This window comes from Dermacentor albipictus, chromosome 7 (genome assembly GCF_038994185.2).
Source record: "Dermacentor albipictus isolate Rhodes 1998 colony chromosome 7, USDA_Dalb.pri_finalv2, whole genome shotgun sequence".
NCBI lineage: Eukaryota > Metazoa > Arthropoda > Arachnida > Ixodida > Ixodidae > Dermacentor > Dermacentor albipictus.
Genome location: NC_091827.1, coordinates 100,742,588 through 100,766,552, shown reverse-complemented (window position 1 = coordinate 100,766,552; position 23,965 = coordinate 100,742,588). Strand labels below are relative to the sequence as shown.

The window sequence follows — 23,965 nt, the reverse complement described above, 5'->3', positions numbered from 1 at the left end:
TAGATTTAGGTGCACGTCAAAGAACCCCAGGTGGTCGAAATTTCCGGAGTCCTCCACTACGGCGTGCTTCATAATCAGAAAGTGGTTTTGGCACGTAGAACACCATATTTAAAAAAAAAAAAGCTACGTTGCCTCATATGCTCTGGGAGTGCGGGTCGCTGGGCCCGAAGTTCACCAAGGAAGAGTGGGACGCCCTCCTACAAAGTCCCGTCTTTGAGGATCAAATCCTGGCCGTCCAGCGCGCCCGCGATCGGGCCGGCAGACTAGATCTGTCAGTCCCGTCATGGGATTAGCCAGGTGCGCGTTTTATCGCGCTTTGCTGGACCAAATAAAAGTTTATTCACTCGCTTACTCACTCAGGTTGACTATTGTTTTTCCCGTTTCATTCTTGCGTCCGCGTTCTAACGCAAACTGCAACGCGCACACGTACTCACGTGGACATGGTCTCGCGGTAACGTGCTAGGCGACATGAGGCAAGACAGCGTGCAGCACCCACGGTCACAAAAATGCGGGTATATTGGCTACGAAAGCGTTGCTTGGAAATCATCCTTGCAACAAGAAAATGTTTAACAAATCTAAGAGAGAGAGAAAGAAATATTTTTTTTCAGACGTCTTTATTTCTGCAGTTAATAGGCGAATCCTTGCGGCAGAAAAGGAGTGCTCTATGGGGGAGGGGGACCGGTGCTCTCTTTTTCCTCGAGGTTGAGTGGTCCCACGGTCGGCTCTGCAAAAAGGAGGCCAAGCCCTTCCGTTTCCCTGAAAAATAAATATTTCTCTCTGAAAAAGTCCAAAAAAGCACGCCAAAGCTGGTGGTTTTCTGGACTTTTTCAGAGAGAAATATTTATTTACAGAAAGGCAGAAAGGAGGTCGGCCTGAGCTAGAGCTTGCTCTGACCTGCTACTCCACACTGGGCAAAAGCGACAGGGATGAAAAGGGCTGATGATACTTTGAAGTACATATTGCGTTCTCACGAACAGACACAAACGTCCTACCTAGCCGCGTATTACGCTACTCTACGTTGAAGCACTGGATGTAACCAGCTCGAGGACACAAGCGAGCGCATAAATGTTACCCAGGATTTAGATTCCGTATGCCTCACAAGCTCAAAAGAAGTCAAACAAGCAAGATGCAACGGATTTGCCTTGGTATCGCATTCACCAAGCGTTACAGACACCTCATAGGTTGCAGTGATACTAGCCCAAACTGTGAATACTGTATACGGTGCCAGGAACACTTCGTCACCTACTTTGCGTCTGTCCCGCGTACGCGCAAGAACGACAGCGATTAGTCTCTTCCATTGCAAACGTCGATAAGAGGCGAATATGAGACGAGTTTTTTTTGGGTCCTCGGCCTAATGCGAACAGCGCAGCCTTTAATTACAAGTGCCGCTCTTGCCTTTCTGCCAGCCACGGGGCTAGACGCACGGCTTCAGAGATCTCACAACGTTGTCAACTTGTATATTCGCACCTACTACTCATATCATGTTCACCATTATTGGTACACCTAAGACGCAAAAACAAAGCACGGGCGGCAACACCGCGTTGAAGTTACCGCACACTGTCGCCATGACGTCATGAATTTTGCGTGCCTGCTCGGGCCTAGTTGAATTTTTTTATTTGTAAAGATGGACTACATTGTATTCTGAAGCATTCGATAATTTAACTTAGCAAGTTTCGTGAACCTTTGCCGCCCCGGAACACCCTAAGTGATAGAAGATGCTTCGAAATCCACGACGTCACGCTGACGTACCGGAGCTGGGAATTCACTCGTTCAGTAATTATTCGCCTACAACGAAATTAAAAAAGACTGAGGGCCAAATTCATGGAGGCTTTCTTTCGAATGTACTCTTTCTGACTGGTCGGTCGCCTTCGGTAATTATGCGTCCAGCGTCAGCGCTGGCATAGATATTCTCTTGGGAACAACTCTAGCGTAAGAGCTTTCTTTAAATGCGGGCTAGTGTTCAACGGATAGATTATCAGCCTAAAATGACTTAGTGTTTATCTTTAGCGTCCCTTTAAAACAGACGCCTCCGACGACGACACAATTGACATTATCTAAAAGATGTGCCGTTGGACACGCTGCCTACCGAGGTTGCGGTATCGTGGTAGCTTATTATAAAAAAAAAATATGATTGATTTGTTCGAAAGAGCAGATTCCAGCTAGTAGTGATCTTGGACGCATTCTTATCGAAGTCAGCAGGCCAGCAAAGCAACATTGGAAAAGCAACAACGAAAAGCCTTGTGAACCCTGCCACTGATTTTCAGCTCAATATTTAGACGAACAGCTGTCCTCGTTCCGCTCCCTTTTATGTGCAGTAGCGAAGCATTGTCGCCAGCCGGAATGCGATGTCGCTCTATGTAGTTTTCGATAGGGCTCGTAATGTCACGTAGAAAAATAGCTGCTTTTCTTTCATATCTTGTCCCTTCTTCATTTAGAATTTTTTTTGTCAAGTGGTACAAAACAAACAAAACATTGTTCTCGTGAAGCACTTTATTAGGCCGAGCTCTCTGACACCTTAGCCAATACGCCGCCGCCAATCCAAAACTGCAGATTTTGCTATCGTCAAGGGCTTTTCAGTGATCCTATGATGCGACGAGTTTTTTCATTCTTTTTTGCATTTATTTTCTTCACTCGCTTTCGCTCGCTTCGACCTTGTTGTTGCTGTCACGCCGGCTATAAAAAGGCAACATTTCTACAGATCGTGCTTCATTCCCGAAACCATACTGCCACATGTGTTCCATTCGATGTAACCCTGAAATTGCTCTTTACGACCGCGCATTGATTCATGTCCTTCTCGATGAAAGCATACTGCAAGATAAACACATGACGTGGTCCTTCAAGCGGATGTTTTGCAGTGTCATCCTGCAAGGCAGAGGCACGGTGCTGTCCGTGCCTTGTTGGTTTCCTCGCGTGGGGTGCCTAGTCGTATTCGTTCGCAACAGCGGGCGCAGGGATTCTGCACCAGGAAGTGGCAGTCGTATTTCACATTGTGGCAGCTTGCTACCTGTAGCACCCAGTGCTCCCGGCTAAAAGAGAGTGTGTATGGATCAGGAAGAAAAATTTACCAACGCGTCAGGGCCGCAGGACGCTTGAGAGAGGCACAGCCATAAACTACGATTCAGCGTGGCCCATCCACTGCGCTCAAAAATGGGGGAAAGGGAGGAGGCATTTCACTGTAGGCAACATTGTCATTTTTTTGCTGCGTTTTTTTTGCATTGTCAGCCATTGCTGCGCCCAGTGGGTCGGGGCGGAGATGCCTTGCCGCATTTAACTTCCCTGTTCCTGTTCTACATCCTTCAAAGTTTATTCGACCACCTGATGTCAGAGAAGTGCAGTAGTCTCCCTACCAATTTACAATCGTCGTGGCCGCACCAGCGTATTTGCGACCAGCTGTGGCTACAAATAGCTCCAAAATGAGGGCCAGGAAGTGCATCTAGCAGCTGATAGTTGTGCGGCTTCATAGCTTGTCGCGTGACCTCGCTAACCAATGACACGAAGAACCGCTCTAGTTTAGGTGCTGGCTGCTATCCACGTGCGTGCTGCACTGCTATATTAAGGAAGCTGAAACTTTTTTTTTCTTTTCACTAACCTCATTTCAAGTAACCTAGGCACTATTGTTTCAGGTGTAGTTTATCATCCTAGTGTTTTGGTCGTTATCGGCATCGTACGGATCATTCATTTTAACCTAGTTAGACTTGCCAGTCATAATATTCTTCTTCACCCGAGGGTCCGTACCAATTAAGCTAAAAAAAAATCCCATTCCCCACCATAAAATTTTATAATGATTTACCAGTTCACACTAAAGCTACGGGATGCTAACAACTTTCAAACAACTGCTAAAATACATGTCTCATAATTTCACGCAATAAAATGTACTCGGGTTCTCTCTGTATGCGTCGTTTCTGCAGATATATTTTTCCTCTTCTAATTGTGCCTTTTCGCGTTCATACAATTATTTATATAGATTTGCTACTTTATTCCGCAGCTATTCCTACTACTGTTTTTAGAGCCATTATAACAAGAGGTCCCATTACAGTGCGCCACTCTGTGACCTCTTTCTGTATACTTCTAACCATGGTTACAGTGTACGCATACACTCCACTATATCTTAAACCAATAAATTGAAAATGAAACTATGTTGTAACTCAACATTACTGGAATAGCTTAGATAACTAGATTAGCATTTAGTAACGTTGGTCGTACTTGTGTAAACTTTTGTTGCTGCTGTGCTTTCAAAACATGACACGTGCAACAATATTGAGCGTTCTTGTCGTCACTATCAAGTTAGGCCAAAAATATTCTGCAAGCCATAATGTTCTTGTTATTGTGTCTAATCACCGTTCTTGTGTGAAGAAAGAGGCCATTTCACATAAGTATTTACTAGGATTATAACAAAAATAAAATTTGCATAGCAAAGTGTGAGTTCAAGATACATTTAAATTATTTTCAAAAAACCTGAAGACATTTGAGATAAAATAATTTAACATCTATGAGTAAGAAATCATTGATCCTTTCGGAAATTCAATGAGGTAATTCTTGTGCCCGAAACAAAATTGTAAATGGCAGGAAAAGAACACCTGCGCTTGAATCGCAGCGAAGACGCCCCAAAAGAGAAAATGGTTGGCGAGCCATGGCCAAAGTTGTCGAAATTATGCTTCTAAGAGTTTTCTTTGTTTTAAAGATCGGCAGCACGAGAGAAAGAAAATATCTATATATTCATGCAAATTGACAAAGTAACATGGAGAGGACATAGCCATACCAGACCTGTACAAGTAAAATATTTAATGTGGAATATACGATCACCCTTTAGAAAACGAAACTTCAAATTGTCTTGAAGGGCACCAATTATAATTCAACTGGAAACAAAATGGTGGAATTAGGAGAAGATATTAGGTAGATGTTGAGGAAATTCGCCGTATGGAGAAATTTCCGTGCCTAACCGCGGTTATACACCTAAGCCGATGCCGGCAAAACGGATATAACAGGGCCGTTGAGGGATGTTCGTGCCAGTGGATCAGTCATTTCGTTCAAGTCCAATCCACGTTGCTTTGGTACCTAAAGCGAGTGAGCTTGTTGCAAGTGCGGAGGAACCATTGAACAAAGTGTTCGCAGGGTTCTCGAATTTAAGAATGCAGTAAGTGTCAGTGGGTAGGAGTGGATTGGATTGGAGGCAATTTTATTTATGCCTGCAGTTGGGCGCTCGCGCGCCCCGACGAGGGCCTACGTCATCCTCGAAGTCGCCGTTACTCGGCGCGGGTCTCCGCTCGCCGTTGCCGGCTCGCTGGGTCCGTGCCTTTCGAGCGCTTCGAGGACCTGCTGGATGGCCCAGAGCTGATCGTCTCGGTCGTAGCTCTTCACGGCTGCCGCGAGCCGCGGTGGGAGCATTCTTGATTTTGCTTCCTCTGGATATTTAAGGCCGTCCCACAAAATGTGCGTGTAGTCTGCGGTCTCCCTACGGCAGACTCTGCACATATCTGTCGCATATGTCTCGGAGTATATGCGATTCATCAGTCTCGGGCTCGGTAGCGATCCGGTCTGGAGCTGTCTCAGTACTACCGCCTCCGCTCGATTCAGTCTCGGGTGTAGGGGGAGGGAGAGTCCTGCGAGCCAGGCGGTAGGCTTTCGTGATTTTATTGTAATCCGTCATGCGGTCCTTGGTTCCGAACCACGTCGGACGGTCTGTCGCCGGGGCGCGGTTGGTTAACGCTCGCGCCGCTGCGTGTGCCGTCTCATTATGGTTCTGATTGCGTTCCGACGCATCGCCCGCGTGCGCCGGTAACCACTTGAGTCGTACTTTTCGTTCTTCTAGTTGGACCGCTCGCAGTACGCGCTCAGCCTCCCTGCAGATTTGGCCTTTGGCGAAGTTTCGCACTGCCTGTCTTGAGTCACTCAGCACCGTGTGGCAGTCAACGTCGGCGATGGCCAGGGCGATGGCTACCTCCGCCGCTTGTTCCGCTCCGGCGCTTCTCACGCTCGCTGACGTCCTCGTGGCGCCGGTTGACGCCTCTATGACGACCGCTGCGAAGGCGTTCCGTTGGTATTCGGCCGCGTCCACGTACCGCGCGTGTTCGTCGTTGGCATGCTGGTCGATGAGAGCCTTGGCCCTCGCCGCTCTTCCTCCCTTGCTGAACTCGGGATTCATGTTCCTCGGTATGGGGTCGATTCTGGTCTGGCGTCGGACCTCTTCGGGGACGGGGAGCTTCATCTCCGCCTCGTTCGAGTGTCTAATTCCAAGATCGTCCAGTATCTTCCTCCCGGCTTTGGTCATGGACAGCCGCTCCAGTTGAGAGGTCCGTTGCGCTTCGGCTATTTCTTCGAGCGTATTATGTATCCCGAGTTGTAACAAGCGGGTCGTGCTCGTGGACTCGAACAGGCCCAGCGCCGTCTTTTACGCTCTTCTGATGAGTACGTTGATTTTGTTTCGTTCGTGTTGCAGCCATCTGTGGTAGGCTGCAACGTACGCGACGTGGCTGATGACGAAGGATTGGACGAGCCTAATTAGGATCTCCTCTCCCATGCCAGCCTTTCGGGAAGTGACTCGTTTCAGGAGTCGAATAGCGTTGGCTGCTTTTGCCTTGAGACGGGTGATGATTTCGCCGTTTCTTCCGTGCTTTTCGATGACCATGCCTATGATCCTAATTTTGCCTACCTCAGTGATCACGTTGCCGGATTTGGTGACGATTCTTATTTTTTCGCGTTCGCGTTGTCTGGTCTGGCCTCTGCTGTTTTTGGTAGGTGGGAGTATGAGAGGCTCCGATTTGCTAGGGGAACATCTCAGTCCGGTGCCTTCCAGCTGATCTTCTATGCGTCGACGGCGGCTTGCAGCGCGCCCTCGATGTGGGCGTCGCTGCCACCGGTCACCCATAGCATGATATCGTCCGCATAGATGGTGTGCCTGACGTTTTCGATGTGCCCGAGCTGTCCGGCCACTCCGATCATAACCAGGTTGAACAGCATCGGCGAAGTGACCGATCCCTGCGGTGTGCCGGTGCTCCCGAGCTTCTTCTCTTGCGTCTGTAGGTCGCCTGCTCGTAGCTCGACGGTCCCGTCCGTGAGGAAGTCCTTGATGTAGTTGTAGGATCTTTCGCCCATGGTGAGCTTGGAAACTTGGGACAGGATCGCCGAGTGTTTCACCTTATCGAAGGCGCTCTGCAGGTCGAGCCCTAGGATTGCTTTGTTGTCGCGGGCGCTGCCGCCATCATCGATGGTTCGGTATTTGAGCTGCAGCATCGCGTCGTCCGTGCTGAGGGGCCGTCTGAAGCCGATCAAAGTGGCCGGGTACAGCCCTTCTCGTTCCAGGTAGTCTTGCCACCTGTTGAGCAGGACGTGCTCCAGTACCTTGCCCACGCAGGAGGTGAGCGAGATGGGCCGTAGGTTATCCGTGTCCAGCGGCCTCCCCGGCTTGGTGATCAGGATGGTCTTGGCTGTCTTCCACAGCTTTGGCAGCGCGCCCGCTCTCCAGCACTTGTTGTATTTTGCGAACTTTTCAATCGAGCCGTCATCGAGGTTCTTGAGCGCCTTGTTCGTGACGAGGTCCGGGCCGGCTGCCGACCGGCTGTTGAGGTCGTGCAGGGCCGCGCGTACCTCCTCGACGTCGATGTCACGATCGGGCTTCGCGTTAGGCAGGCCGCTGTACGGCGCGTGTTGTTCGGTGGGTGTAGTCGGCAGGTATTTGTCGTTAATGTGCCTGGAGACTTCGTCGACGCCGTGTGCTGAGACCGCCCGATGTATGAGCTTGGCGAGTCTGTCCCTTTGGTGCGACTTGGTCTTGGTTTCGTCGAGCAGGTGCCGCAGCAGGTTCCACGTCTTCCCGCTGTACATCTGCCCGTCTGCCGCGTTGCAGATCTCGTTCCACTGTTGAGTGCAGAGAGCGCGGCAGTGATCCTCGATCAATCGTTTGAGCTCCGCCACCTTCTTTCGCAGTGGGTCAGTGGGTAACCATGTGCCTGATAACAAATCTCTGCCTGAATGCGTAGGCATGCAGGCAGAGATTTGGGTACAATGACCGCTAGTGTGGCATTTTGGGAAAGTTTTCGTAATGCTACAATCGATATTGTTCCTGTCTAAAATATGCGTGTGGAGTCGGGAAGGCGGAGAGAGTAGTAGACACTTACGGCTTAGTTAGTGATGCATGGCGCTGAGGAAGCAGCAGACTTAAAACAGACACGTTCACGCGCACGTGAAAAGGAAACATACACAGGCGCTGTCGAAGAGAGTATAACAAATTAAATTCTGAGAAGATCCCGAATCCTGCTTTCTCATTGCGCAGAGAAGCGTCACTTGGCTATTATGTTGTCAGTAGCTAGCTGGATTAGTTGTTGTGATATGTCAACTAAATGTCTGCTAGGAAGTAGTTTAGCATGATTCGATAATATGTCCTCAGACTAAATTTTGAGCCCTGCAGATGTATCATTCGAATGGTGAAGTTGACATATGGACACATTCAAGTGTTGTAACCATGATTGCAGAGAGCTGTGTAATCGCAAGCACGATACGTAAAAACACTCGGACGGTTCAATGACAAATGCATATTGTGTACATCTCATCAAAAAATCACAATTTTTCCAAAATTTTTCGAAACGTAAGTATGCGGAATTTAAAATTAAGAGTGGGTGTATGAACTTGGCAACGAATCTAGGTGGCCCAATGCACATGCGTGTCGCCTCTCTTTGTAAAAGCACCAGAGATTTAATTTTATAGGCGAGACCAGCAAATTGCAATGCGAGCCGAACATACATCTCATATATCATCAGTAATGTAGTCCTTCGTAGTCAAGAGCGACGGTGACTAGGCCCACGGAGCATAGCTGCGGCACGTTATGCCTCAGTTGTAATATGTGCAATGTGACTCAACTAGGCGAGCTTGCCATTGTGTATAACGCCTAAGCTACTTGACCAAGTCAACTTGAGGAATGGTTTCCTGGCGGTATTCGAGAGGTACGTGCACCGGTAACGGAAAAGCCACTACAGCACGTTTACTAACATTTAACGGCACGTATAGCCGTATGATGATGATGATGATGATGATCCTCTGCCGTGGCTCGTACCCACTAAAGGGGATAGGCCAAAAATCGGGCTGCAGGAGATATCTCAAGTAGCCAGCGTCGTGTAGTAGCTATAAGGACGTTTTTTCTCTGTTCCAATACTCGCCGTAGACGGCAAGGTGGACGGATAAGCGGACAGCGGCCATCTTAACTATCGTTCTAATTCTCACAAAAACGTCAAAGTAGGCAGCTTCGCGAAGACAGCATCGAAGTCAAAAACGATGCAGGCTACCTTCCTGTCCAAACAACACGGCGGCTGCGCATGGACGCTTGGAAACTCGACGGAAAGGTCACGTGCGCACAAGAGAACCTAGACACGCTTTCCTGTGTCCTTAATATAAGCCGTACCATGTTCTTCATAAGTTCGCAGGCGCTAAGATTTAAAATACAGAAATTGACTCGCCATCCCGGCTGGGCAAAAGTGGATATCCAGCGAAGCTGCTCAAAGCCACCACTAAAACTGCTGAGAGGGTTATGCAATGCTTTATTGCTTTAGAGTAATGGTTGTAATGGTAATTTATAGCAACGTAATATGGGAGTAATGGTAATTTTGATAGCACGCCGCCGCTGGTCCCATTGCCGTTTCTTTTTCCTTTACCGCTCCTCGTATTCACGCTGCTCCTTGGGAGGTACAAGCTGCTAAGCTGCTTGCGCAAGCGGCCGTCGCCGCGGCAACTTGCACGACAAAATACAATTTTACTATAGTGTAAGTGGCACCACACTTAACGCCAAAACATAGCGGGGTCACTATAGCAGCTTTGCGCATTGCGTGCTTCCGCTATTTTTGAACCGAAGCGGGAGACACTCGCTCGCAAAGTACCGATGCTAAGAAACAGCGTTGTCGTACATGGCGGCGCCCACGGCTCCCGCTTCACCGTGAATTCTCGCGATGGCCACGCTCTCACTCTCGTTTATCGCCATGAACTATTGAAATGAGCTTTCGCTTCTCCGAAACTCAATTGGAACGCTAGACATGAGCGCATAGCACGTCCAATTTCTGAGATCGTTCGGCGATTCCTGCGTCCCTTGGCCTGACGACACAGGCCTGCATAGTAACAAAATTATTCCTAGTGGATTGTATTGGCTTGAATATGTTTGTCGCGAGGTACCAGACGGCGCCGTGTCTTTGAACGTCTTCCTTACGCTTGCCTTCCAGCAAGTTAAAATAAAAGCCTTGAAGGGATGCGTTTAACATACGTAAGGTGATTAACAGGCCTAAAATTGTCTGCTGTGTAAAAATGCTGGTTTGACTACTCTGAACTAGATGGCAAGCCAGTCAACTTTGGAGCTTTTACTACTCGCACCTAGACGCCGTGGAGAAATTTTGCACTTTGGAGCGCATCGTTGTTTTACGCTATGCTAAAACTCCATCGAATAGCGTCCCGCAAAGGTTTACCTTGCGAACACGCCAACGCTAACGCAAGCATCTTCCGCTATACCAAAACTAGACAGTTTTAGTATAGCGTAATATGCTTACTGTCTACTAATCTTTTCCGTGAATCTTATTTTGTTATAGGGCAAGCTTGACACGGACAACAGAAGGCACATCTGACACACACAGCGCTACTTCCAACACGTGTCGAGGTGCACGTGTCGACCACTGACATAAACAAAAGAAAGGTTGCCGTCATCCCCTACATACACGGTTTCTCCCATAGAATAAAGATTGCTGGAAGGAGCGGCATCAACGTTGTATTTTCGGTACCTAATAAATTGGTCAGCCTCTGTAAAAACACAAGGCCAGAAAGAATCCGACGTAGCGCATGCGAAAAAGAACATAAAAACAAATTCATTGATTGCATCGCCGGTGTGGTATACCGCATTCAGCTCGGGTGTGGGCGATCCTACATCGGTCAAACAGGCAGATGAATAAATGACAGGCTACGAGAACACAGTAACAAAGTTAACAACTTTGCCGTTGAAGGCTTTCTTGCCATCCATTGCCAGAGATGCAAGTGCAAACCAAGATTTAAAGAAGCAGTCATTATGAGTAGAAGCAGGTGTGAAATGACGCACTTGATAATAGAAGTCAGACACATATCAACATTCGGCGAAGCATACGTCAGTAAACCTTCCATTTCATTATCTTTAAAAGAGCTGAAGTATCTTTGTTCGCGTCGAACGTGTACATGTCTGTGAATATGTGAGTCATGAAAGTCCCTACGTGTGGTTCCCAGTTTATATTTCTTTGTTTATTTTTCCAAAATTTTACACGTGCTGTATGACGGGTCGAGGGTGTATATATAGCGACGAGAACGAGAAATAAATCTGCTGTTGAAAGTAGCGCTGTATGTGTCAGATGTGCCTTCTGTTGTCCGTGTCAAGCTTGCGCTATAACAAAATAAGATATGCCGTACCAACAAGCCCTTATTGCTATCCTCATCGTTTTCCGTAAAACGTATGCGGGCAACGTACGCGCTTCACGTTATCAGGAGCGCCTTATCATCAATTATGTGGTTCCCATGCTTGTTTTGTTTGTTCATTCTTTAAACTAATGTTGTTCTGCATGTTGTATGCGTGATTACAAAGAAGGTATGCACTTTCGCTTCACTTTGCTGAGTGCTTCAAGTCTGCTTCACCTACGCCGCGGCTCGGCCCTGTATTGCACAACCTCCGGGATCAGCCCCCATTTTTGCCTATGGATGCCGCCACGAAAGGTGATGACCAACAAAAGGCGAACAGCTTCGCTATAAAATCTCTGCTTTTCTCGACTTTTTCTTCTCGCCGTGAGGTAGTGTCACGTCACGTAAGCGTCGTCCAGACGGCTCGAAACGCGTCTCCTTAGCTGTGTACGTAGACTGTCTCCGATACTGGCCAGAATTGGCACACACGCCCTTCGCCTTCATGCCTATCTCTTTTGTGATTTCCCCACTATGCTAAATCAAGAAACTCTAGATTACCTCAGCGACGCCGTCGTCCACTATCTTTTTAGCAATTGAATATTGAAATAGACATTCCCATTTGTGGACAAACGAAGTCACTATTCAGGGTCTCCGCTTCGGTAGCTATACAGAATTTAAATGAAAGAGAGAGGGAGGTAAGGCAGGGAGATTAAGCAGAAGCAAATCTCCGGTTTGTTACCGTGTCCGTGGAAAAAGGAGATTGAAAAGAAGGAAGGCAGAGAGAGAAAAGGAACCAAACAAAAAACAGGAAGCTCGAAAGGCGCTCACGTTCCCTGCTCGGCTACACTGCTGGCCTACATCACCCGGCTACTCAAGGGGACAGACGAGTGACGTGCGAATGCCCTACATTGCTTGTGTTGTGGTGTGTAGCAGGAATGTACCATACGCAAGCAGCTGCTCTGAAAACCTTGAAACCACAGATATGGAACACTCTAAGGAAGGACATTTGCGGTGTACTCTTCTGTTTATTGACGTACGGTTGTGCCTATGCGCTTTAAACGCACACACACAGATGATGCAGAGAGAGGGAGAGAGAGATTGAGAGCTAAGCGTAGAACGGCTTTTTCGGAACTGCTGTGTGTGTGTTTTTTGTTTTTTTTTATCAGGGACAAACTGTGAACGACGAAACGGTAGAGCAAGGACACTGCGAACGCGTATTGCGAACGCGGCAGTTGGTCGTGAACTGCTCCATAAAAACATCCTCCCACGCGGTGAAATGTGTGTTATTACTACCATAAAAATTTTGTTAGCGATTTCTTGGCACTTTTGCTTGCCGTGCAAGCGCCAATTTCTTTCTATACTTCCTATACTTTGTAATCTGGGCATGCACTCTATGGCGTACTTATGTCAACGTACAACAATCTCTTTATGCAAGCTAAAAAGAATCGGAATATGCAAAGAAACTATGTAGTGTTTTTTCCTCAACACAGAGCAAAATGTGCATCGGAAACACACCGACGTTATGATTCGGCGTCATGGGTGCATTTTTCGTAACCACCGGCACATAAGCAGGCAGTGTACTACAAATTGTAGCGCACTCAATAAATAACACACGAGTGCTGTTACCGAAACCACACATCGCGCTGAAGATTTTTGTGCAGGAGGGGAGAAAAGCCACACGACCAAACCCACCAAGTAGCTGGCACAATTCGTAGAAGGAGCAGCCTTTGTCTTCAGTGCACATATTATAGGGATCGTTAACACCCTTCAGGTGAAATTAAAAAATCGCGATTTTTTACTCAGTTGCATAGACGAGAGCCCGGCACCTGCAGATATGTAGACTATACTTCAGAACGCGGTAAGCGGTCAGGGATCAAAAAACGTACACTTGACTCGCGGATTCATGCGCGAGTTCTCGGGACAGCGGAAGGCGGCCGCGAATCGCTTCGAGTTCTTGAGCGGCACATTGCACTCGTCGCCCATGGTCTGCGGCCGCTTCGAGCACAAAGCGTAGCAGTAGGTCAGGAAGAACACTTGGTCGTCCGTGAACGCCTCGAGGTGGTGCACCCTGAAGACGCCCAGAGCGCGGTAGTCCGCCGCAACGGCTGCCATGTAGCTCCGGTACGCAATCTCCAGGCCGGCCACGGCCGGAAAGAGGCGCATCGGGCGCCACTCGCCCCCGTACGAGCTCGCTCGGACGTTGCAGGCCACCTTCTCGGCGTGCACAGCAGCAGCGTTGGGACTGAGCCAAATGCCGCTCTGACCCGCGTCGTCCACCGTCACGCCCACGTCATCCAAGGACTTGGCCATCTGGCGAGCCACGAAGGATCCCAGGCCGCCGTAGATGATCGCGAACGTGGCGTTCTGGAAGAACAGCGGAGGGTGCAGGTTGAGGACAGCGAGCTTCATCAGGTTGGGAAGGTAAAGGTACGTCTCGCGTCCGTATCGGGGATGCACGCGGACGCTGTAAACGTCCGCGAAGTGCTCGTGGTTGCGGAGTCCGCGGTAGATCTCGGATGCCTTCACGATGTTCGTCACGAATGTGTTGCCGGCCATGTTCGGGAAGACGCTGTACAGTTTGTCGCGCTTCCCTCTCTCGAAGAAGCTGTCGTCCGGCATAAGTACGCTAGTCATGCGTTCCAGCTTGCGGTACGCCATGCGCTTGCTGTCCTCGTCCATCCAGGTGAGGTTGTTTACCAGGCGCTTGACATTCTGTTTGAGTCTGTACAAGAAGCTTATCACGTGGAGGCGGTTCTCGCTAAAGCCGTAGTGTTCGCTAATGGTCTGGGACAAGCTCAGTAACCCAAGGCGCGAATCCACGTACTCCATGCAGCCACGACGTCTCACCGCCGAAAGCGCGTCGGGCGTGCCGTGGAACCTAATGGACGGCTCGCCGTAGACAGCCCACAGGTGCGTCTGGATGAACATCCACGAGAGCCCGATAATTAGCTGGTCGTTGTCGAAGTCCTTCATCAACTTATCTATGCTTCGAAATATTTTCACGTCTTCGGTGATCACTGCGCTATCAGCCGTCCAGGTGAACTGTTTGTCGTGCTTGGTCAGAAAGCCAAGCCAGAGGGCAGCCGATGCTGTTTTCGTGTGGCTGTCCAGGTCGCTCAGCTTGAACCAACTTTGACGAGGCGCATCGTATAGAAACGCCACCTTCGCGTTCAGGATGGCCTTCTCCAGCTTAAGCAGGTTGGCGGATTCAATGTCGACCTGTCCGTCGCTGACTCCGAGGATATCGTAGTACTTCCTAGCGTAATCCTCGTACTCGTAGTGCACCCACGAGTAATGCGCGCTCTGCTCCCAGCCCGCGTCCAGACGGCCCCGAGAAAACAGCAACGCGGTGGACTCGCGCACAGATACGGCGCTCAGATCGAAGAGGAAGTTCATTTCCCAATTGATCGCCAGGTCCACCATGACGTCCAAAGGATGGACGGAGCCGTTGGGCTTTTGCTCGGGCCAGGACAGGCCGAGGGACCGGCGGAGCTCGGCGAATTCCCTGAGATTATCTTCCCTCTGCGCGCTCGCCGTGTTGCAGCTGTGGAAGAACTGCGTCGCCTTGCTGGTGCGACCTCCGTCGGTCTCCATCTCCGCGATCGCCAAGTAGGCGGCGGCGGCCGCCATGCGCCCCTCGGTCGTCTCTCGGCGCTTGGGGTCTTCCCAGCCTCCGCACACGAATCTGTGGAAGTCGTGGCATGGGTCGGCCGCCGTGTCGATGGCAGCGCTGAGCTCCAGGCCGAATGCGGTGCAGTCTTTCGTGGCGCAGAGCACTTCCTTGGGCGGATCTTCCAGTCCGGAGAAGTACTTGGCAAACGCCACAACGACAAGGACAGCGGCAACCAACAGTAGCACGTTGCAGCAGATGGCCATGCTTCCTTTGGCGTACTGCGTGAGTGAGAGAGAGAGAGAGAAGCTTCAAAGCCTTGTTCAGAGCCTTGAGCAGTTGCGATAAGAAGAAAGTTTACCAGAGAAGTTCCTATCTAAATCCATCGGAACGAAGAAATTCTTTTTCGCAGCAATTATACTGCATAGACTTTTATGGAGTTTGTTGCATTTAACAGTGCAAGTTCAGATATACCCGCGGTAAGAAGTAGATTTTTTTAATTAGGCCATCAATTTTTTTGCATAAATTATACAATATTTACAAAACCAAACATTCAAGTTCACAGCGCTAACTTAGAAATAAGAAATGTGATAACTCTGTGAAGTGCACCTGTTGAGAGGTGTGAAATTCGTGTATTATATACCGCTCTGAAATATGCCACTAATTTGCGAATAGGACTTTTGCAACACCCTCTTAAGCATTATAACATGTTTACGTAAGCTGTACACTTATTTGTCACGTTTACGCGCTTTAAATGCTCTAAGAGATGAAGTTGAAGGAACTTCTACATCTGCTTTTGTTGAGGTGTTGCGAGTTTTTAAAGCTTCGCCTTTGGTTGCTTCTCGTGTTCTTTACCGCCTTGCGATAATTTTTCAAAACAAATTAAAGGCTTTTTGGAAATCATACCTACTACAGTGGGCAAAATTCTGCTTTCTCTTTCAACTGCATTAAATGTCATTCAAATCTGTTCTGCGGCTGTTTTATGAGAACAACTCTGTTTCTGCGTCTTCCATTTATTTGAACAGAGAACTCAGAGTTTGTCCCTGAGTGAACTTTCTTCTTGATCCTGTGTCTCTGGGATCTTCCCTCTGGTCTTTCGCATAGTGTGGGGAATTAATTTCTACTTTTTTCTAACGAGAAAGCCATGTGAAGACGGAATCACAAAAGCTGCTGTCAAATGAAAATATGGCGTATCGTGAAAGCTGTGTATGCTGCTTAGTTCTTTGGACTGCTTTTGTAAGGTCACTCGTAGAGCAGCGATATGCAGGAGTGCTGCCGCTATAAGTGAGGTTCCGAGATAATGTCATTAGTCTTGATTGCAGCCTTGTGACAAGAGCTGGTTTTATTTGTGATGGTGGCAACGCTGATCGAAACAGTCACTAAGAAAGAACGCTGCACAACTTAACCTACACTGACCCTGTCTAAGCATCTGCAACGTGTCACGTGCCTGGAACCACCCCAATTCTCGATTATTCTCGCAAAAAAGCCAAGCAAGTTGGCTGCCAACAACAGCTATCGCTGCATAATACGAAACCACCAGTACCTTTTCGGAGTGTTTGCAAGCGATCAGTTATATGATCATCTTTGTCACGGCGTCAATTCATGCTGTACTTTGTTGTCCCCTTCAAGACGAAGGTACGTCCAGGCAACCTCCATTTGACCTCGTATGTATAACGTTACATGTATGCAAGAACCAACTCCATCCTTATCCTGCAAACTTATTAAACTAATCGCACCACCTTATCTGTACCAAGCGTGGAATTCCGCTGAACACAAGGTAGCGGGTACGACTCCCGGCCACGGCGGCCACATTTCGATAAGGGCGAAATGCAAGAACGCTAGTCTATTTACATTGATGTAAAGGTTAAAGGACGCCAGGTGGTCAAACATAATCCGCAGTCCTACATTATGGCGTCTCCCATAGGCGCAACTGTTGCACTGGGACGTTACACCTTGAAACAACGGACTCGACCACGTGGTCTGCTGTCCTTGACTATCTACCCTTGGCTCCGTCGGGCGAGCACGAAGCGAGCGAGGACGTGGCCCCATGAGGACTGCGGCTTCATGGTCGCCCGACGGCAAGGACACCTGGCTCATGCGCTCTTGGGCAGCTGGGTTTCAATTTTCTAGGCGAGATTTATTGCGTTGAGAAATTTGCGCCGTCAGCTTTTTGCGTGCCTGGAACCGACTGTCCAGGCACCACGTCTCGAGGTTCCGAAGATCTGGGCTGACGGGCTTCAAGTATTGCATTAGCAACACTCGTCTGACTCTTTCGAAAAAAAAACGATTAGTTAGCTTATCTTTAATAACTATAGTTGTTCATTTGCTGCATTATGTCGTATTAAAACCATGTACAAAACCTGTCCCGGGGAAGTCGCTTAATTATTTCAACTTCCTACTTTTCAGAAATTTCAAACGCATTTCTAAAATATCCTCTCGTCAGCTGCACTCTGTGTATTCCTAATGTGGTTCCTTGGTGTTGTATAGTGCCGTATGGTGCTGGTATGCGCACAGCTCTTGCGCCGTGAGCATTGTGTATTATAAGTGAAATATAGCTGCACACAGTAAACATTCTTATTAGAAGGCATTTTTTTTGTTATTTTACCCTGGCGGGATACGTTACCATGACAGGTTAGGCCCCCTGTACATGTGCGTCATGGAGCGCTTACTAACGCTGCGGCTTCCGCTGCTTATTGTCATTGCCTAACAACTTGGCAGCGTTCAGGCCTGCTTCGACTATAGTTTCTCCCCATCGTTAGGTGAAAAAAATAAGTGGAAAAGTCAGCCATCGCTTAGTTTAATCCCGGGCTGAGGTATTCCGTAATTCGTATCAGCAAAGTTTGTCGACAATATTGAGATAAAGTGTTTGTTTTCATGCCACTACGCCACGAGAAACGGCAACTAGCCGGGAAAGTATTCTGATTTTCACGAAGCAGACGGCACCACAGCATTATCGTCGGCGATGCAAAACGTTTCGAAATAATTATTCACGGTTTCATAACCTTAACTTACGCTCCAGCATGGTACGCGATGATGACAGTGTGCTAAAGTATCGATCTCCCGGCATGTCTAAGGCGGTTCCGCGGAGCGCATGCGCATAGGGCCTGACCTGTGACCTACTACGGTAACGTATCACGCAAAGCTAAAACACTCTATATTGAACCGATTTAGGGTATTCGCCATACTCTTGCCGTTTGCGCATTACTGCCTTAGCGGGGGCGTAAACGCTAAATTAACCCAACCTTGCAAACACAGATCTATTGTTGAAGTAACGAAGTGTACGGGCCCTATAACGCAAAGCTATTCCAATATTTTTTTATTCCAATCTCCTGACGTCAAATCTGCGTAACCGCCGACGCAAGCATCGGGCGGTCACCCGTAGGGTTGCCTGAACAGACCAATCAAACGATCTCCTCGTTCATAGAAGGTCACTTTTGTTTGCTTGAAAAACGAATAACATTGCCTGCACTCAGTGGCTTGTCTTATCTAATTAGCTCACAAGAGATGAGGAGCAGCTCAAGTGGAGAGGGATTCGATGTGGCCAAGCCACTGCACTGAAAATCGATAACCGGATGAAGAGGGTGGTGCCGGCGTCTCCGATTGGTCCGCTTTCCCGTACTTAGCTTGCGGTGGCTCGTCGACAATCGCGGCGGCATATAACGGAAGCTTAAGAATGACGCTAAAACGGATCCTCAGCAGAGAATAGTTGGCAGAACGACGTCGTAAACATGCCCAAAGTGATGAAAACGTTACACCGCCACGCAAAAAGTTTTATTACACGCAAGTAAACACATGCTCTCCGGCAGGTGTGAGCAGCCAGTGCTTGAGCGATCGGCGGCAGCCATATTTTATTCCTTTCGGAACGGGGCAGCCTGCCGCTATTCGGAAGAATATTCAGTTTTGCTCGGCATATTAATGCATCTTTAACGCGTACACGTCAATTTAACGCGGTAAGATTTTGTAGTTTTGCAACGTCGCGTGACAGGCAGGTGAAGTGGGTGCCGCCCGAAAACTTTTGACCAATAGCCGAGGGCTAATGGCGAAAAGGCCTCGAATCATAAATAACTGTTTTTCTTTTGTTCGGTGAAATCATGCATAACCAGTGAGTACACGTCATAGTACATGGGGGGCTATTGCGGTTTTCGTGACTTCGCGTGACAGACAGAAGTAAGGGTGGTCCAAAAACATTTTGCACCAATCGCGGAGGGCTGATTGCAGAATTGTAACAGAAAAGTTTGGAACAGTTTTACGTTATAGCGCCCTATTATACTTCGCCGTCCGTGTAAATTTGCGGTGGTAGCGGAATCGTGAACATATCGGCTTTTCACATTTTTTTTTCTACAGTAACAGTCACGTTAGACGAAAACGTGTCTAAGACGTTGTGGTTAGATGAAGCGTCACAAGATGTCGCTACCAGCGTTGTTGCTGCCATGCACCTCTCCCGTAACCCGGTAAATCACAGACGGTAAGAAGTTTGCAGACAAGGTAAAACTGATTGCGTGTGGAGCCTAATGGTACATTCCGACGAAAGGACGATGCCATATAACGAGAGTCATCTACCCATCTTGAGTTGTTCGGGTAAATTCTTACATCGATAAACCGGCAACCTTTTTATAAAACAGAACAATAATGTATACTTGTTCAATATAAAGTTGTTATAATGTGCATAATGTCACCTTCTGTCCTGCACGGAACACCCTTTTTGACGGTCGCTGCAAGGACCATTCGGGCACTTTAGGCACTTGCACCAACTCTGACTGGACAGGTGGAAGCTGCGAAAAGAAGAGCAACATCAGTGATTCGCCATTATGCACGAACGCTCCCCTAATCACTGTGGCCGAATTTTACGCACAGCGGCGACAGGAGTATCGACTCGGCTCGCTACACACGGCTTTGTGCTCAATATTTTCACCAAGTCGGGCTCGTGGTATGATTTAGTCGCTTATCAACGTATATTAATGGGTTTGTTATCTTTACGGGCGCTCTAATACAGCGGCAGGATCGTGTGATGCGCGTATCACATTTACCTGCTACCCGCTGCGATTAAGTTTATGACGTGGATCTGTAAAACAGTTGAAGTTTGCGCTTGCCCTCGAGTCCTTGTCTTTTTTTGCAGCGGTGTCTTTTGGAAGCCATTACGAGCTGGCGCGGAGTCAAAGATCGGTAGATGGCCAACTTTCGGCAGAAAACAGTAAGACAGCTTAAAAGCTATAGTGAAACGTAGCGCTGCAAGGAAATATTACATTTTTTTCCTAGTGTTTCAGCAAGTTTTGTGCTCTTGTGCGTGCGTGCGCGTGTATGTGGGGTAGAGATGTTGGTTACGGATGGCTGCCCAATTCTTTGTCAGAATTTATATCGGACAGTTTGATGAAGCGATTCATGAAACGATGAAACAAGAGCTTCAGTTTTTGTGTGACTTCATCATCATCATCATCATCATCATCATCATCAGACTGGCCACGCCCACTGAAGGGCAAAGGCCTTATCAAATGAATCAGGTGTTCGCTAACCGACACTGAATGCGCTCACTTGTTTAACACAACCTTTGCGTCAGTATTTACACAAGAAACTGAAATGTCATTTTCTATTCCTCATGCGAACTTTCAATGTACCATGCCACCTATTACATTTTTTCCATCCGGCATTACATCCCTCATAGACAATATCAAACTTTCATCGGCAGCTGGTGTGGACGACATTACGTCTAAACTTCTAAAAAACACTAAACATACTTGTGCAGCATATCTCTGTCTTCTATTTTCACAGTCAGTTTCAACAGGCGTGCTGCCTCCAGATTGGAAGCACGGAAAGGTCGTTCCAGTTCACAAATCGGGCAATAAACACTCCCCATTAAATTATCGCCCCATCTCATTAACCAGTGTACCCTGCAAAATCCTTGAACATATCATCTACACACATATCATGGGCTTCCTTGATGCGAACCATTTTTTTTCATCCTGCGCAGCATGGCTTCAGGAAAGGTTCTTCCTGCGAAACGCAGCTAGCTACGTTCGTTCACGACCTGCGTGTGAACCTTGACTCTTACTTCCAGACTGACGCCATCTTCCTAGATTTCGCCAAAGCTTTTGACAAAGTTCCTCATGAGCGTCTACTACTAAAACTTGCCGCATTACATCTGAATAGCAGTATCTTAGCATGGATTAGAGAATTCTTAAGTAACCGTTCACAATCAGTCTTTGTCAACAATCAAGCATCTAACTCTACCCCTGTATCCTCAGGCGTACCCCAAGGGTCAGTCCTTGGTCCACTACTATTTTTAATTTACATTAATGACCTACCAATGCATGTATCTTCTAACATCCGTATGTTTGCAGATGATTGTGTAATTTATCGTAAAATTACCAGCGTTTCCGATAACACGTCCTTTCAAAACGACCTGCGAAGTGTACATGAATGGTGTAACATTTGGCTAATGGAACTAAACCCTAACAAATGTAAGACTGTCTCCTTCCACCGCCGCAGAAATCCACTTGTTTTCTCGTACCAAATTGCTGACGTCAACCTTGAATTAGTTCGTTCCTATAAATATCTCGGAGTAACCCTTTGTAGTCATTTAACCTGGGAAACGCACATTGTGAACATCGTTTCATCTGCTAACAAAACACTCGGGTTTTTAAAACGCCACTTGCGCCACGCCCCCCAACATGTAAAATTACTAGCCTATCAGTCTCTCGTCAGGGTGAAATTAGAATATGCATCCCCCATTTGGAACCCTCATCAAATATATTCAATCAATCAACTGGAATCACTTCAAAATCGAGCTGCAAGATTTATTCACTCTATGTACTCCTAGAACATGGGTATATCGGCACTAAAAACAGAATCTGGCTTATCATTGCTTGCATCTCGCCGCCGCATTGCTAGTCTTTGGCTTTTTCACAAGTTCTTTTACAGCTCACTTGGCAAAGCACCATACGTTCTCCCCCCGGCACGCATATCTAGCCGCACCGGTCACCCGCAACAAGTCGCGCGCCCACGTACACGCACTGTCACTTTTTCGTCTTCATTCTTTTTTCGTGCAGCAACAGTCTGGAACTGCCTTTCCAACGAAATCACAGTCATAACCTGTCCTAGCACATTTTTAAACACCGTAACAAATTATCTTACCCTGTCATAAAAATATGGCCTTCAATTTCTTTATGTATGTATGTACCCACCCCTTATGTAATACCCCTTCAATGGGGCCTTTAAGGAAATAAAATGAAATGAAATGAAAGGCCCCTCCCGTACTTCTCCAAATACCCCAGTCATGAGCTAATTGTGGCCATGTTGTCCCTACAAACACCTTAATCTCATCCGTCCACCTAACTTTCTGCCGCCGCCTCCTACGCTTCCCTTCCCTTGGAATCCAGTCCGTAACCGTTAATGACCATCGGTTACCTTTCCTCATCATTACATGTCCTGCCCATGCCCATTTCTTTTTCTTGATTTCAACTAAGATGTCATTAACTCTTCTTTCCATAGCTCGTTGGGTCGTCCTCAATTTAAGTAGAACCCTTTTCGTAAGACTCCAGGTTTCTGCCCCGTACGTGAGTACTAGTAAGACACAGCTGTTATACACTTTTCTCTTGAGGGATAATGGCAACCTGCTGTTCATAATCTGAGAATGCCTGCCAAAAGCACCCCAGCCCATTCTTAGTCTTCTGATTATTTCAGTCTCATGAACCGGATCCGCGGTCACTACCTGTCCTAGGTAGATGTATTCCCTTACCACTTCCAGTGCCTCGCTACCTATCGTAAACTGCTGTTCTCTTAAAAATTACTTTTTTTCAGCAGATTAATTTTTAGACCCACCCTTCTGCTTTCCCTCTCCAGGTCAGTGAGCGTGCATTGCAATATGTCCCCTGAGTTACTAAGCAAGGCGATATCATCAGCGAATCGCAAGTTACTAAGGTATTCTCCATTAACTCTTATCCCCTATTCTTCCCACTCCAGGTCTCTGAATACCTCCTGTAAACACGCTGTGAATAGCATTGGAGAGATAGTATCTCCCTGCCTGACGCCTTTCTTTATTGGGATTTTCTTGCTGTCTTTATGGAGGACTACGGTGGCTGCAGAAACGCTATAGATATCTTTCTGTATTTTTACATACGGCTCGTCTGCAGCTTGATTCCGTAATGCCTGCATGACTGCTGAGGTTTCCACTGAATCAAATGCTTTCTCATAATCAATGAAATCTATATATAAGGGTTGGTTATATTCCGCACATGTCTCTATCACGTGATTGATAGTGTGAATATGGTCTATTGTTAGTAGCCTTTAGGGAATCCTGCCTGGTCTTTTCGTTGACAAAAGTCTAAGGTGTTCCTGATTCTATTAGCGATTACCTTAGTAAATACATTGTAGGCAACGGACAGTAAGCTGATCGGTCTTATATTTTCAAGTTTTTGGCGTCCCCTTTCTTATGGATTAGGATTATGTCAGCGTTCTTCCAAGATTCCGGTACGCTCGAAGTCATGAGGCATTGCGTATACAGGGGGTGGCCAGTTTTCCTAGAACAATCTGCCCACCATCCTTCAACAAATGTGCTGTTACCTCATCCTCCCCAGCTGCCTTCTCCCTTTGCATAGCTCCCAGGGCTTTCTTTACTTCTTCCGGCGTTACTTGTGGGATTTCAAATTCCTCTAGACTATTCCCTCTTCTATTATTATCGTGGGTGCCACTGGTACTGTAGAAATCTCTATAGAACTCCTCAGCCACTTGAACTATCTCATCCATATTAGTAAAGATATTGCTGGCTTTGTACCTTAACGCATACATCTGATTCTTGCCTATTCCTAGTTTCTCCTTTACTGCTTTTAGGCTTCCTCCGTTCCTGAGAGCATTTCTCAATTCTATCCACATTATACTTCCTTATGCCAGCTGTCTTACGCTTGTTGAATAACTTAGAACCTTCTGCCAGTTCTATTCTAGCTGTAGGGCTAGAGGCTTTCATATATTGGCGTTTCT

General features: G+C 47.5%; 1 protein-coding gene and 1 pseudogene across 2 annotated transcripts in view; both read right to left on the bottom strand.

Annotated features, from left to right (window-relative positions):
• Positions 1 to 5,220: 5,220 nt before the first annotated feature.
• On the bottom strand, positions 5,221 to 7,230 carry LOC135917232 (uncharacterized; annotated as a pseudogene).
• A 3,788-nt stretch (positions 7,231 to 11,018) lies between these two features.
• The window catches only part of LOC135917206 (neprilysin-1-like), a 28,439-nt gene continuing 15,492 nt past the window's right edge, over positions 11,019 to 23,965 (bottom strand). The window contains exons 2-3 of one of the 2 annotated variants that reach the window (XM_065450726.1): positions 19,672 to 19,767; positions 11,019 to 15,276 (exon numbers count right to left, since the gene is read on the bottom strand). In XM_065450726.1, the coding sequence (XP_065306798.1) occupies positions 13,252 to 15,276; positions 19,672 to 19,767 (2,121 nt within the window). In that variant the 3' untranslated portion in view covers positions 11,019 to 13,251. The remainder of the gene's footprint in view (positions 15,277 to 19,671; positions 19,768 to 23,965) is intronic. The other variant, XM_065450725.2, reaches the window with a different exon arrangement.